Here is a 14280-nt window from a genome sequence, read left to right as displayed (position 1 = left end):
CCACTTCAGAAGAGCATTATTTAACCTGGAACCATGTATTTTCCCCACAGAATAATCAATGAAGAAGGCTGTAGTGCTTACATTTCTAGGACTTTTATGAATGACGCTCAGAGCTCATTAGTTATGTGAGTATTCTGCACATAGTTATTTGTATTAGAGGTATTTTATTTTATTTAACACTTCTTTCGGCTCCAGAAGTTAAATATCCTAAATTCCAAATATCTCTCAAATTACCTTGTTACATTGCATGAGTTTCCCACTGCAATAAACTATTTTAAGGGCATGTTTTCATAAATTAGAGACAACCTATGTTCTCCTCAAAATCAAAGTCAAGTCCACAACTCTCTAGGGGAAGAAGAAAGACCAACACTGTGAAAGATTCCAAAATGCAAGAATCTTAACCACTGAGCACTTATGCTCATATCTTCTAGCAAAAACTTCTAGCCATAAAAGAATCAAAAGAAGTCTCATCTTCTAAAATGGAGTATACCCACGTTTGAATAACACACATGTTTAAGAGCTAAAATGCCAATTAAAGGTCCCATTGATAAAGGATAAAATGTAAACAGTGATGCTAAAAAATGTTGTAATTACTTAATATATATATAGAAGAGATCCCAATTTTATATAGGCAATAAAATATCACCTTCCTTTAGGCAACTTTTTTATCAAACTTTTTACTGCACAACAAATAATACTTTGATATAATTAAGAAAATTAGATTTTATCTACCACTACAACCTGCACTTTCTTTGCTTTTCTGTGAAATGGTCTTCACAGGAAATCCAGCACTATTAAAAAAAGACAACCTAACACTAAAGCCCAGTGTGCTGTGTTTTGTCACCATATCTCCAAGGTTACTAGAACATAACAATGAGCACCTTCCAATCAAGCTTGAACCTGTGGAAAAAGAAAAAAATTTCTTAAAAAATCTTTTCCACTTCTCCAGTCAAAATAAAGTGCAATAAATTGTGCAGTTCCCAAACAGTAAGTGAATTACCAAAAGACATAGATACATTTAAAGCTGGTCTATTTCTATCATAAGCGGTCAATGATATTCTCCCCAACTCTACAGGCAAGTTTTAAGGCTTCTTGTGTCTTGCCAAAGAATGAGCGTTTGCCAAATGATGTTCCTGCTGCCATCCCAGCTGGCTTTTCATTTGCCCAAAAAGCTCTCTAGTTGTGGCCCTGCTCCTTTTATAAACGTCACTGATTCCTGTGCCGGTACCATCCCCCCCAGCGCCGGTGATATTTGGTGTAGTCCTTGAACTTGATCCACAGAGCCCCCTCCCGAAGCGCACTACAAAACGCACCATACCAAATGCTTTCCAAATCCTCACCCTCCTCTCATTTCAGAAAATCATTGCATTTCATTCCCCCTGGAAAAGTGGACTCAATACCCCTTTTGCACTTGAGGTGCCCAGAAAAGAAACACAATCACAGACACACACACTCACACACGCACGCACGCACAACGTCCCAACGTTCCTAATCGCCAACCCTGACAGCAGAATACATCCAAACCCCAGTTCCCTCCACCCTCGGCTGTTCAAAACACCCAGCAGTTACCGACAACTGGCATGGGGGAGGGAAGTGTGAGGTTTCTGAGTGATGGACACCTCCTTTCCACCCGCTGCTCTCATGCCCTGGCCCCTTGAGGAGCTCAGGAAGCATGGAGGTCCTTTCTCTCCTTGCCCCTTCAGAAAACACCCGTGATCTTAAGCTCCTGCGCCAGACCCGCACCAACTGGAGGTGATCCTGGCGTGCGCCGTAATGCCTCGATGCCAAACTGCCCTCTGTAGGGACACCACCGAGACCCACATAAGTTAACCCGCAGGAATTCCGTGGAAGCAGAGACAAGAGGACCTATGCGCCCAGCTCTGTGCTCGCGTCTTTCCCCGCCCTCCGCAGAAGGGAGCCCGGCGCCTGCAAGAGCACGGCAGGGTGAGAGCGCAAAAGCAATGAAGTTAAGAAAGAGGACTGGCTGGGAAACGCTTGCTCCCGAGTTTAAGAAGACGGGCATCGAAAGGCAGATCGCCAGAGACGAAGCTATAAACTGTGTCCACAGCGTGACGGGGCCGAACAGGGAAAGCCACTCGCATTTACTTGTTCACCAGCCCCCGCCCGGGACACCCGCCCCGTCCGGGTTCCGGCCGGGCTCAAACCCACCGTGGGTCGGCGAAGGGGCGGGGAGACCGGGAACTTACGGAAAAAGATGTACTCCGTGTAGCTGCTCCAGATCTTGTCGTCGCGGTACTGGTTGACGAAGGCGGCGGTGCCCGAGGAGTTACACGCCACCATGTGGAAGCCAGCCTCCGACAGGCGATCGAACGCCTGCTCCAAGTAGGTGAACTTGAGGTAGAAGCGGGACGTGTACTTCTCGGGCGGCCGGTCGGGGTCGCGGCTCTCGTTGAGCGTGTCCCCGAAGACCTCCTTGGCCAGCGCGATGCGCCCGCACACCATGATGCGTGCCACACGCCGGAACTTGGCGTCCGCCTGGTTGTCTCGCACGGTGGTGTAGGAGCCGCGGTAGCCGAGCGTGAGGAAGCCCGAGCGCTTGTCCGGCGCGCCACCGCCGCCCGCGCCGTGCGCTCCCGGGCCCGAGGGCGCGGCTGCGGCCGCCCCACGCAGCAGTAGCGCGTCGCTGCTGCCCTGGGAGACGTTGTCTTCCAGGTCGCTCTGGCAGCCCTCGTCGTTGAGTGAGTTCTGCTTGGTGACCTTGGGCGACAGCAGCTTGACCAGGTCGGTGAGCTGGAAGTACTCGGCCTCGCGCAGGAGCCGCTCCTTCTCGGGGAAGTGCTCCGGCAGCGCGAGCTGCTTGTCCCGCAGATAATCCAGCACGTACCTGAAGAGGAAGCCGTCCCGGTCGATGAAGAAGCGCGCCCGGCTGTCCCTGGGCAGCTCTCCGCGGCGTCGGGCGCCGCCCCGGGGGCTGGAGGGCGAGAACATACTGGCCAGAGTGCTGTCCGGGACGCTGAGCAGCGTCGAGTGCTTGGTCACATAGACCTGGCCTCCCACATTGAGCTCCACTACCTCGGGGAAGGGCGAGGGCAAACAGGGCCCCGGGGCGGCGGCCGCAGACGCGCCCGGCGAGCTGGACGAGGAGACCATCTCGCTAATGGGCAGGATGGTGCTGCCGCCACTGCCCGTGTCCTTCAAAGCCATGGTACCCCCGCCGCCGGCCAAGTGACCCGGGAGAGCAGCACTTTCTCCTTCCTGAAGCCCGCGCCTTCCACCCTCGGCAGCCCTCGGCCTTGGCGAGTGCCTGGTGCGCCCTCGGGCCGGGCGGCACGTTCCTTCGGCCGGGGCGTCCCGGTTCAGGGCTCGGGGCAGCGGCGGCGGCGGCGGCGCCCGGGCTCCATCGGGGGAGCGAAGCGCGGGAGAAGAGCTCCGCGGGCGCCGCGGCGGCGGTGGAGACGCGGGGAGGAGCGGCTGCTCCTTTGGGGTGACGGCGGGGAAGTGTGAGAGAGACTTGCGAGCGGCTCTTAGGCAGCCGCTGGGCTCCCCGCGGGGAGGGCGGGAGGAGGGGCCGGAGCAAAGAAAACTCGCCGCCCCAGCAGCTTGCTAGCGCTCAGCCAGCCCCGAGCGCGGACGGTGGCGCTAACTACTCCTCGCAGCCGGGGAGGAGGCACTGACGTCAAGCTCCGGACTGGGACCCGAGCCACAGCTGTCATTTAAAGAGATAGGCGCCAGCCGCTGGCTGCGGGGCTCCGACGCTAGGGGGCGGAGCGGGGGCTGAGCTCGGAGGAGATGCTACTTCGCCCCGGGCTGGGAGAGCGGAGGGAACCGAAAACACCGGGGGGAAAGGACAGTCTCTCTCCTTCATTCATATCATTCCTTCCATCCATCGATCCCTCCGTCCCTTCCTCCCTCCTTCTCGTCCGTCTTCCCTGCCTGCCTTCCTTACCTTCCTCGCCACTGTTCGCCCAGTAAAATTAGTTTGGTTGGGGAGGGAAGGTTGTGTTTTTAGGGGAAGTGGGGGTACGCTTGCATTAAGGTGGGAGGTGGAGCGGGGAGCGGTGGGCGTCAGGGGGAAGGTCAGAAAGTCTGTATTATAATAAAAATGCGAGGGTCCTAATTTGACATTACTACAAATGTTGGCGTGGGAGTCGTGATTGCAGACTACAGGGCACTTTTACCATAGTTTTTGAAGCGAAGGGCGAAATGCCCGAACGTCTATTGCAATCAATGGTCATGATTGCATATTTAACTGCATGCGCTACATATAACTGAAGAATCTAGGAAAATCTGATTTCGGCTCCAAAACTAATAAAGGATTGTACATAACGTAACTGTTTCCCTTCTTTTATCTTTTCATTATTTGATTCATTGGAAATGCTTAATAAATGTTCGTGGAGGAAAAGACGCAACCACAGGGAGGAAACTTGCTCTGTTCCTACTTTCCATTCCCGTTCAGTGCCTTCATCTAATCTCTCCATTTTCCTTTCAACTCACTGGGCAAGAGAAATGGCTTGTTTTTATTAGTCTTCTAACCCCAAGAGTCAAGCCACAAATGAAAATTATATGAATTTAAGCTCCCCCTCTCCACCTGTACATAGCACAGGTACGGTCTGCAAGATCAGCATTATGTGTGATAAAGAGTTAGGATGGAGGTGCCTGAGAGGCTCAGTCTATTAACCACCAGACTCTTGCTTTCAGCTCAGATCTTGATCTCAGGGTCATGAGATATAGCCATAGCCCCAGAATAGCTGATTTAAGATTCTCCCTTTCCCTCTCCCTTGGTCCCTCCCTCCTTTAATAAATAAATAAGTTACCTAGGATAGCAGTGCAGATGAGAAATCTCCCTTCTTGTGGCTATCCACCTGGGGCATCTTTTTGCGTTCAAAGCCATAAAGAATCATTGATTATACGTACAAAAGTGAAAGAGTATACTGTGCCACAAAGTAGTTTGTTTCAATGATTATAACAATATTACAGATGAACTTTAATCACTAAAGATAAAATAATTATCTAGTCTTTTTTTTTTTAATTCTATATGCCTGCTTAGGATTTCTTCTCTGAACCAAAAAAAAAACACTGGATTTGAAATAACAGTACTAACCTCAAATTTTTATAAATAATACATTATTCTTTGGAGCGTTACAAATAACATTAATTAATTGATCCTTATAAGATACATCCGCAGAAAATGCTATATCAATTTTGAAGTTACCTGAGACTGAAAGAACCTGGTGGACCAATGAAGGAACACAACACATATCTGCCAAGACTGAGACTTACAACTGGGTTTACATTATACATCTTCATGCCATCCTCTTATATAAGCCTATTGACCCCCAAATTTATAAATTGATCAAATTAAGAAGTAGAATTGATTTTCACCTTATTCATTTAAAAGCTAACAGCACAAAGTATTTGGAATTTAAAATAATAGTTCCTGGAAAATGAATTAATAGGAGCTTTATAACCTTTATAGATGAATAAATAATAATGCCTCAAACCACTACTAATGAAGCCCATTTATCATGAGGGAAATATCCCTAATGATAAGTATGGTACAGCCCATAGAATCTCAATGAAGTGGACATATAATACATATGCATATGTATTTATGAATATGAGGTCTCCAATATTATCAGGTTAAAATCCATTCTAATTTTTTAATTACATAAAATATGCTTGTAAGATAAATGGTCTAAAATTCATACTCTAAATGAATCATCTTAGAGATTCTTAATGAATTGCATTGTGTGCTGTATTGCTTCTTAAAATAATTCCTTCAATGTTGATTGAATATTTCTATTTAGTCCTTTCTCTCCTCATATTGCTCTGACTCTCACTCCCTCCCATAGCTAACCCCTCTGACCAAACTCCAAACTAAACATACTGCAGGTCCAGGTGTCTTTTTTTTTTTTCTGTTTTTCTTTCTGCTAGGAATGCCTTTCCTTTTCTACCAGTTCCCTAATCCTTTACTCTGCTTATCTCTTCCCTGAGGTCCCAGCTTAAATAGCACTTTCTCTGGAAATCTTCAGCTTTTGACCAAAACAGGTGTTCCCACAGCACTCTGCACTCACACATAGGCAGGGTTTATCACACTGACGTGTCATTGCCTCTCACTAAATTGTAAGTATGGCATATAACCATATGCACTATTCTTTCCCCAGCATGGTGCCCAGCCCAAAAGAGATAGAAAGTTTCTGTTTATAGAATGTTTACTGCATATAAATATGTTCATATCATGAATGGATGACAAAGCATCAACTTCTGTGCTAGACATCGGGTTACACAATGAGACTGCAGAGATAAGTAAGACTCGGTCCTTCAAAATTCTAATTAGGAGAAGTGAGAACAGAATCTGATCAAAACAAACTCAATCTAAAAGAGGAGGGAAAACTAAAAAGAGATCTACTCTATTGGAACAATCATTTTGATGAGCTGAGCAATCAACACCAAATACTGCACAGGCAGACCTCATTTTATTGCACATCACAGATAGTTTATTTTTAAAAATTGAAGGTTAGTGGCAACCCTGCATTGAGCAAGTCTATTGACACCAAATGCTTTTTCCAAAAGCATTTACTCACTTTGTATCTCTGTGTCACATTTTCACAATTCTCCCAAAATTTCGAACTTTTTCATTATTGTATTTGTTATAGTGATCTGTGATCAGTGATCTTTGATGTACTATTGTGGTTGCTTTGGGGTGTCCCAAGTCATGTCCATATGAAGTGACCAGCTATTCTTCCATCTCTCTCCCTCTCCGCTGGCCTCCCTATTTGCTGAGACACAACAATATTTAAATTAGGCTAGTCAATAACTCTACAATTGTCTCTAAATGTTCATGTGAAAGGAAACCTGTTCTCTGGCTTTGAATCAGAACCTACAAATGAGTAAGCTTAGTGAGGAAGGCATGTTGAAAGTTGAGATAAGCTAAAAGCTAGGACTCTCGTGCCAAACAGTTAGCAAGTTGTGAATGCAAAGAAAGCATTCTTGAAGGAAATTAAAAATGCTACTCCAGTGACAACACGAATGATAAGAAAGCAGAACAGCCTTACTGCTGATATGGAGAAAGTTTGAGTGGTCCAGATAGAAGATGAAATCAGCCACAATATTCCCCTAAGCCAAAGCCTAATTCCGAGCAAGACCCTAACTCTCTTTAATTCTACGGAGGCTGAGAGATGAGGAAGCTGCGGAAGAGTGTGAAGCCAGCAGACGTTGGTTCATGCAATTTAAGGAAAGAAACCATCTCCATAACATCAAAGTGCAAGAAGCCTTAAGTGCTGATGTAGAAGCTGCAGCAACTCATCCAGAAGATCTAGCTAAGATAATTCAGGAAGTGTCTACACTAAACAACAGATTTTCAGTGAAGACAAGACAGCTTTATATTGGAAGATGCCATCTAGCTAGAGGGGAGAAGTCAATGCCTAGTTTCAAAACTTCAAAGGGCAGGATGGCTCTTTCATTATGGGCTAATGCAGCTGATGACTTGAAGTTGAAGCCAGTGCTCATTTACCATTCTGAAAATCCTAGGGCCCTTAAGGGCCCTGTAAGTGCTCTATAAATGGAAAAACAGCACCTGGCACATCTGTTTATCACATGGTTTACTGAATATTTTAAGCTTACTGTTGAGACCTACTGTTCAGAGAAAAGATTCCTTTCAATATATGATTACTCATTGAAAATGTACCTGGTCAACCAAGAACTCTGATAGAGATACACAATGACCTTAATGGGGTTTTCATGCCTGCTAACACAACATCCATTCTGCAGCCCATATGCAAGCTGTCATTTTGATGTTCAAGTCTTAATACTTAAGAAATACTTTTGGGGGAGCACCTGGGTGGCTTAGTTGGCTTAACCTCTGCCTTCAGCTGAGGCCATGATCCCAGAGTTCTGGGATCAAATCCTGAGTCGGGCTCCCTGCTCAGGGTAGAGCCTGCTTCTCCCTCTCCCTCTGCCTGCTGCTCTGCCTACTTGTGCTCTCTCTTTCTCTCTGTCAAACAAATAAATAAAATCTTTTTTAAAAAACTGCTTTTTGTAAAGCTATAGCTGCCACAGAATAACGGTTCCTCTGATGGATCCGAGCAAAGGAAAACTGAAAGTCTTCTGTAAAGGATTCAGGATTCTAGATGCCATTAGGAACATTTGTGATTAATTTGAAGAGGTCAAAATTCAACATTAACAGGAGTTTGGAAGAAGTGGATTCCAATCCTCGTGGATGAATTTCAGGTGTTTAAGACTTCAGTGGAGAAAGTTAACTGATGTGGTGGAAATAGGGGGAGAACTAGAATTAGAAGTGGAGCTTGAAGATGGGACTGATTTGCTGCAATCTCATCATATAACACGAACAGATGAAGAGTTGCTCTTTGCTTCTTTTGAATGAGAAAAAAAAAAAAGGAAGTTTCTTGAGAGGAAATCTACTCCTGGTGGAGATACTGTGGATACTGTGAAGATTGTGGAAGCAGTAACAAGGAATTTACAATATCACAAAAACATAGTTGATAAAGCAGCAGCAGGGTTTGAGAAGATTGACTCCAATTCTGAAAGCCCTACTGTAAGTAAAATGCTATCAAAGAACATTCATTGCACACTACGGAGAAATCGCTCAAAAAGGGAAGTCAAGCCATATGGCAAACCTCATTGTCTTATTTTAAGAAATTCCCACAGCCACCCTAACCTTCAGCAACCATCACCCTGATCAGTCAGCAACTATCAACACCTAGGTAAGATCCACACCAGCAAAAACATTATGACTTATTGAAAGCTCAGGGGATGGTCAACATATTTCAGCAAGGAAGTACTTTTAACTAAGGCATACACAATGTGGACTTTTTTAGACATGATGCTCTTGCACGCTTAATAGACAAAAGTATAGTGTAAACATAACTTTTACATGCACTGAAGCAAACTAAATTCATTTGACTTGCTTTATTGCAGTGGTCTGGAATAGAATCCACAATATCTCTGAGGTACGCCTGTAGTCAAAACCATTTTGTTCTAAGCCACAGACACCAGTAGTGCTCCGTAGGCCAATCTCATCACAAAGTTAGGTCCGTAAGATCTTACATTGCTGTGCAAAAATAAGACATCAAACCTCTCTGACTAGAAACTGCACTAGATCATTTCACATTTCTGGCACATTTTAAAAATACAGCCAAAACTGTCTCTGAAACGCAGCCAAAACTGTCTCTGAAAAGGTTATATTGAGTCCAGATTAAATAATCTATAATTTACAACAACAAATAAAATATTTCTCCCCTAGGCTGAGAATTACTTAAAGGCAGATATCTTCTTTGACAGAGGGGGTAGAAGAACATAGGATAAAGTCAGGTCGAACTGGATTAAAATCTAACTTTGTTTCTTTCTAGCTTCTGATTTGAGCAAGTTACTTAACCCCTCTAAACTTGAGTTTTCTTGTAGATACAGTGGAAATAACAAAAATCACAGTCTTCTCACTGTGATATTATGTCCAATCACAGGCCCATTCAAGATTACTAAAGTTCACTAAATTTATTATGTCTGCTTTACACCATTGTTCTGAGAGATGGTAGTGGAGCGACAAGCTGTGGAGACAGATCTGAGTTCCCAAGCAGATTATTATAATTATATAGGATTTTAGTAGCTTTCCTTTCCTTTCAACTGTTTCAACCCCTAGGGCCTGAGGTAACATAGTCCTACTGTCTTGAACATCCCTGCACCACCCCCAGCATGTCCTTCCCTGTCTACAGCCATGGTTGTCCCTCTCTTGTTGCCCTTTATCATCCCAGATTATGGTATGATTTCATTGGTTTAATTTATTTTGGTCCCTTTCTTTTTTTCTTTTCTTTTCTTTTTTATTTTAACTTTGTTCAGTCATTTGACTGTGATCAAGACCTTGTATCCAAGGCCAATTGCACTTCTAGTTTTCAGGAGTACTTCCTGGTACCTGTTTATCTTATTCAAGACAGGGGAAAGTTTTGCCAAACAAACAAACATACAAAATTCAATCATTTGGAATTCTAAGTAAAAAGTCTGAGTTCTTTCCTGTACCAGGAGCTTTGCAGTTTTTAAAGCACTGTGCGGTTCTATAAAAATATGTCAACCATACATGTAATTTGAAATATTCTTGTAACCACGTTAAAATAGTAAAAATGAAATAGGTGAAATTATCTTAATTATGTCATTTATTTAGCTCAATATATCCAAAATATTATCATTTCAACATGTTGTTAATAAAACATTTATTGATGGCATAATTTGCATTTTTTCCCAAACTAGGTCTTCAAAGCATGGTATGTATTTTACATTTATAACACATCTCAGTTTGGACTAGTCATATTTGATGGCTCAGTGGCCACGTGTGGCCCATGACTACTGTGCTTCACAGCACACCTCTGGAGCATTTGTGAGTCTAATACCTACTTGTTTTGAGGATTAAGTAAGATAATATATCTTTTAAATAATTTTATTACAAGCCTTGTAATGACAGGAAGCTGGAGCTTAACACTTGAGTGGAGTCATTGACACATAAAATAAGAACAAGGAAGCATCTCTCTAGCCAAAAAAAAAAAAAAAAAGGAAAAGTTCTAAAAAATAATAATAATAATATATACTCTATTTGTGATAGAATTTGGTTTCCCTTTCACACTATCATATCTCTACATAGTGAAATTTAAGCACATTTTTCTCACATACCACTCTTGTGAAAAAGAAGCCAAGCCAAGGGCCAGTGGCCACCTGCAAGGTAAAAAACAAAAGGTTTGCTGCCAGAGCAGGATCAACATTGATAGGAACAAGACTGAATATAAGATGGGAAGGACCATATTCAAGTTCAACAACTGCAATGGAATCTGAGGAAAGTTGGAAAGCTGAGTACAAAAACTAGTTCACTCCAAAATCTCATATAGCAGTTGTCAGAACTTCGATGATGCTATGAAATGAAAAATTTTGCAAATGAGGTATTTAGAAAACTCAAAGTATTGATGCTTGATGCACATGTTATATAACATATTTCAGCAATTTAAATATCCTAACATACTGTGATATGAGTTCTTATTCTATATTATAAATTATACAGAAGCACGATTGAAGGTTAGGGTGACACATGGTAAAACTCCATTAAATTAAATGCCCAAAGAAATTAATGAAGATTTGTACAGATTATGATTCAATATATCTAGGCACCTAGTATAGTGTCTGGCACATAAAAAGTGATCCATAGATGTTTGTGAATAAAATCATGTATAAACCACTTTCATATTAACTTATATGATGTAAAGGCCATGTTTTCAGAGGTGGCTATATAATTAATATATTGAATGTGTGTGGAATGCATGTGTTGGGGGTAATTTAGCAACAGATGGTCTAGTATTTCATCTTGCCCAACTGGCTGTCTCCTTGAAACATTGCTTAGCTCCCCAAAGCTTGGGGAATAAAGGAAATAATTCTCCATAACCTTAGGACATTCTGGGTAATGCTTTTAGCCTGGAAATTGGGGATAATATTCTGATCCAGATGGATTCTAAACCCTTTCAGATAATATAAACCAGGAGTATATAACTAGAGATATAATATGCATAATATAAAATTTATCAATTCTGTGCTTCAATGAAACAAAAAAGTCTCAGTGATTAAAAGAAGATTCTAAAATATAAGCCAAGTTAATGTTAATTTCTGATAACTGGATTTTTCCTTGGAAATACCGCCAAATCACGAACTTTCCTTAAATTTATTTTGACCAGTGACTATTTATTAACTGATGTGTTTGACTCCATTATCAAAAACCTAATCATAGCAGAAATTCAAGCATTTCCTATACTTTTCAACTTTTTATCCTACTTAGTAGGTTTGTCAAATGGTTGTTTAAGGTAGTGACTGGAAGGGACTTGATCCTCCTCAAAGGAAGTTACAAGGGATCCAAAACAGCATTATTATAAATATTATACTTTTCCTGTGTTTCTTGTCTCCACTGTGAACAAAGGATAAGTTGGATTTTATTTTGAAATTTTGAAATTAGCCCTTCAGTCTGGGGTTTGCCAGTTGTAAAATGTTTAATAACTATTTTAAATCTAAAAAGAAGTAATTAAAATTTTAAAATAAATGTTCCCAGGTAATCTACTCTTAAAAATTATAAATGTAGAGTATGGATGGGAATGCTGATCATTTGATATAATGAAGTATAGTACATATTTATTTATACATAAAATTGACTCTTCTGTCACTAGGATTTTTAAAAAGGATGACTGCACATTTGTCAAATGACTGTGGTCCTTTGTAAGGGTTAATTGTCTGAGTCTGGGAAAGGACCTTCATTAAACAGTAAGGTCAGACTGAACCATGAGAAATTTTGTAAAATTTTGTAAAAATTGTTGAAAACTGACAATCTTAGAGGAAAAGAAGGGAAGATGGTGGAATAGTAGGAGCATCCTAGGTTTGCCTTTTTCCTCAGGCATAGCTAGATAAATATCAAATCATTCTGAACACCCAAGAAACCTGTCTGAGGACTGAGAGAAAAAACTGCACAAATAGAGGGAGAGAAGAAGCTACGTCATGGAAAGTAGGAGGTTGCAGAGACCTGGTTTGCGGGAGAAAAAGGTCATGGTTTTGGCAGAGGGGAGGGAGCCCTGATCACAGAGAGATGCATATACATACATGACAGAGAGAGAGATGGAGAAGAGGGCACAGGGTATGGCACAAAACACTTTCCCAAAGCCATTGACTGGAAGAATGTGAGGGGCCGATTTTTGTGAGTTTTTACAACCACTGGGATTCAAAGACTGGAGTTTGAGGCCCAGGCTGTGGCTAACATTGAGAGTATTGAGCCTGGTGGGCACTACAGGCTCCTATGGAAAAGGAGGGAGGGAAAAATCATAGCAATCTGAGGATCACCTGGGATGCACTGGGAAAGACAGTTCTTCCTTCTGAAGTATATGTGGAAGAAGAGGTATTGCCACTTGAGGACAAAAGGGCCAGCAGGTGCCATTGTCTTCCCCTACTCCTTAAACATAGGGGCAGAGACATCCGCTGATGGCAGCTAACCTGGACGCCTGCTTTTTGCTAGCTTTACTCCAAACTCCAAGCTCCAGTATGTTGGTGCAACTACCCTTCTAGGATAAAATTGCACCTGCCCCAGTGTGGTGAGACCCTCCCACAGAGGACCAGTGTGGGTCTGTGCCACACCAGATCCCTAAGTTTGGAGTTTTAAAACTCAGCCAGCTTGCCTAAGATAAAACACAGGTGCTCTGCAATACAAGTGAGCAAAAAAGCCAGTACACAGACTGGCTGAAGGCAGGGACCTGAAAGATGGCCGGGACATACTAGGGAAGACTTGCTTTTTTGGGAGGGCTTCCTGGACAGCAGCACATGCACTCTCCTCTCTGGGGACGAGAGAGAGCTGGCACCATTTTTCTCCCCAGAGCCTCAGCATAAACTAACCTCTGTAAGCAACACAGTGCCAGTACTGGAGGCCTAAACCTCTTACACCAAGCTCTACCTCCTTGTGCTTGGCAGGTCCCTATTTCACTAGAGCAAGTGTGACTGAGAGCAAGAACAACAGCAATCCCCTCCCCATAAGACCAGCATAAACCCCTGCACATACCAAGCCTACTAATAATAGAGTATGGCAAAGCTTCAACTCTGGTGAAATAGCATCAGACCTCTTTTAACAAGCAGACCAGAACACACTTAACCAGAACTTGCCACACTCTGGCCAAGAGTCAAACAGTCCCCACTGCAGGGAAGAAGAAATTCTGTAGGGTACCAACCTGAGGGAAAGAAGAGCCAAAACACAGCAGCAGAATGCACACAGCATACCTCAGGAACGCTTCCTGAAACACCAGGCCCTAGAGAGTATATGACCTCTTCTTAATGAAGCCATTTCTCTCAAGAGCAGAAAACATAACAGGCTTTCCTAATACAGAAAAGAAGACAGAGATCTAGACAAAATGCCTCCCAAAAGAAAGAACAAGAGAAGGTCACAGCCAGTGATCCAATCAAAACAAATATAAGTAATATGCTTGATTCAAGATTTAAAATAACAATCATAAGGATACTAATTGGGCTAAAGAAAACACCAGGGAGTCCCTTACCATAGAGGTAAAAGACCTAAAAACTAGTCATGCTGAAATAAAAAAATGTTATAACCAATATGTGAAACTGACTGAATGTAATGACCACAAGGATGGAAGAAGCAAAGAACATGGGATATATAATAAACAATTATGGAAAATACTGAAGCTGAAAGAAGAGGGAAAGAAAAATATTGGATCACAAATGTAGACTTAGAGAACTCAGTGACTTCATAACGCATAAAAACATTCATATCATAGGAATCCCAGAAGA

At 42.8% G+C, this 14280-nt stretch overlaps 1 protein-coding gene across 2 annotated transcripts in view; it reads right to left on the bottom strand.

Annotated features, from left to right (window-relative positions):
• Positions 1–3297, bottom strand: part of KCTD8 (potassium channel tetramerization domain containing 8) — a 263345-nt gene extending 260048 nt beyond the window's left edge. For both annotated transcript variants that reach the window (XM_045987457.1, XM_045987466.1), the window contains exon 1: positions 2208–3297. In XM_045987457.1, coding sequence (XP_045843413.1) covers positions 2208–3165 — 958 coding nt within the window. In that variant the 5' untranslated portion in view covers positions 3166–3297. The remainder of the gene's footprint in view (positions 1–2207) is intronic.
• Between the last annotated feature and the right edge of the window lie 10983 nt (positions 3298–14280).

This window comes from Meles meles, chromosome 2, assembly GCF_922984935.1.
Source record: "Meles meles chromosome 2, mMelMel3.1 paternal haplotype, whole genome shotgun sequence".
Taxonomy (NCBI): domain Eukaryota; kingdom Metazoa; phylum Chordata; class Mammalia; order Carnivora; family Mustelidae; genus Meles; species Meles meles.
Note: the sequence above shows the minus strand (reverse complement) of the source record. Positions and strands in the feature narration are given on the sequence as shown.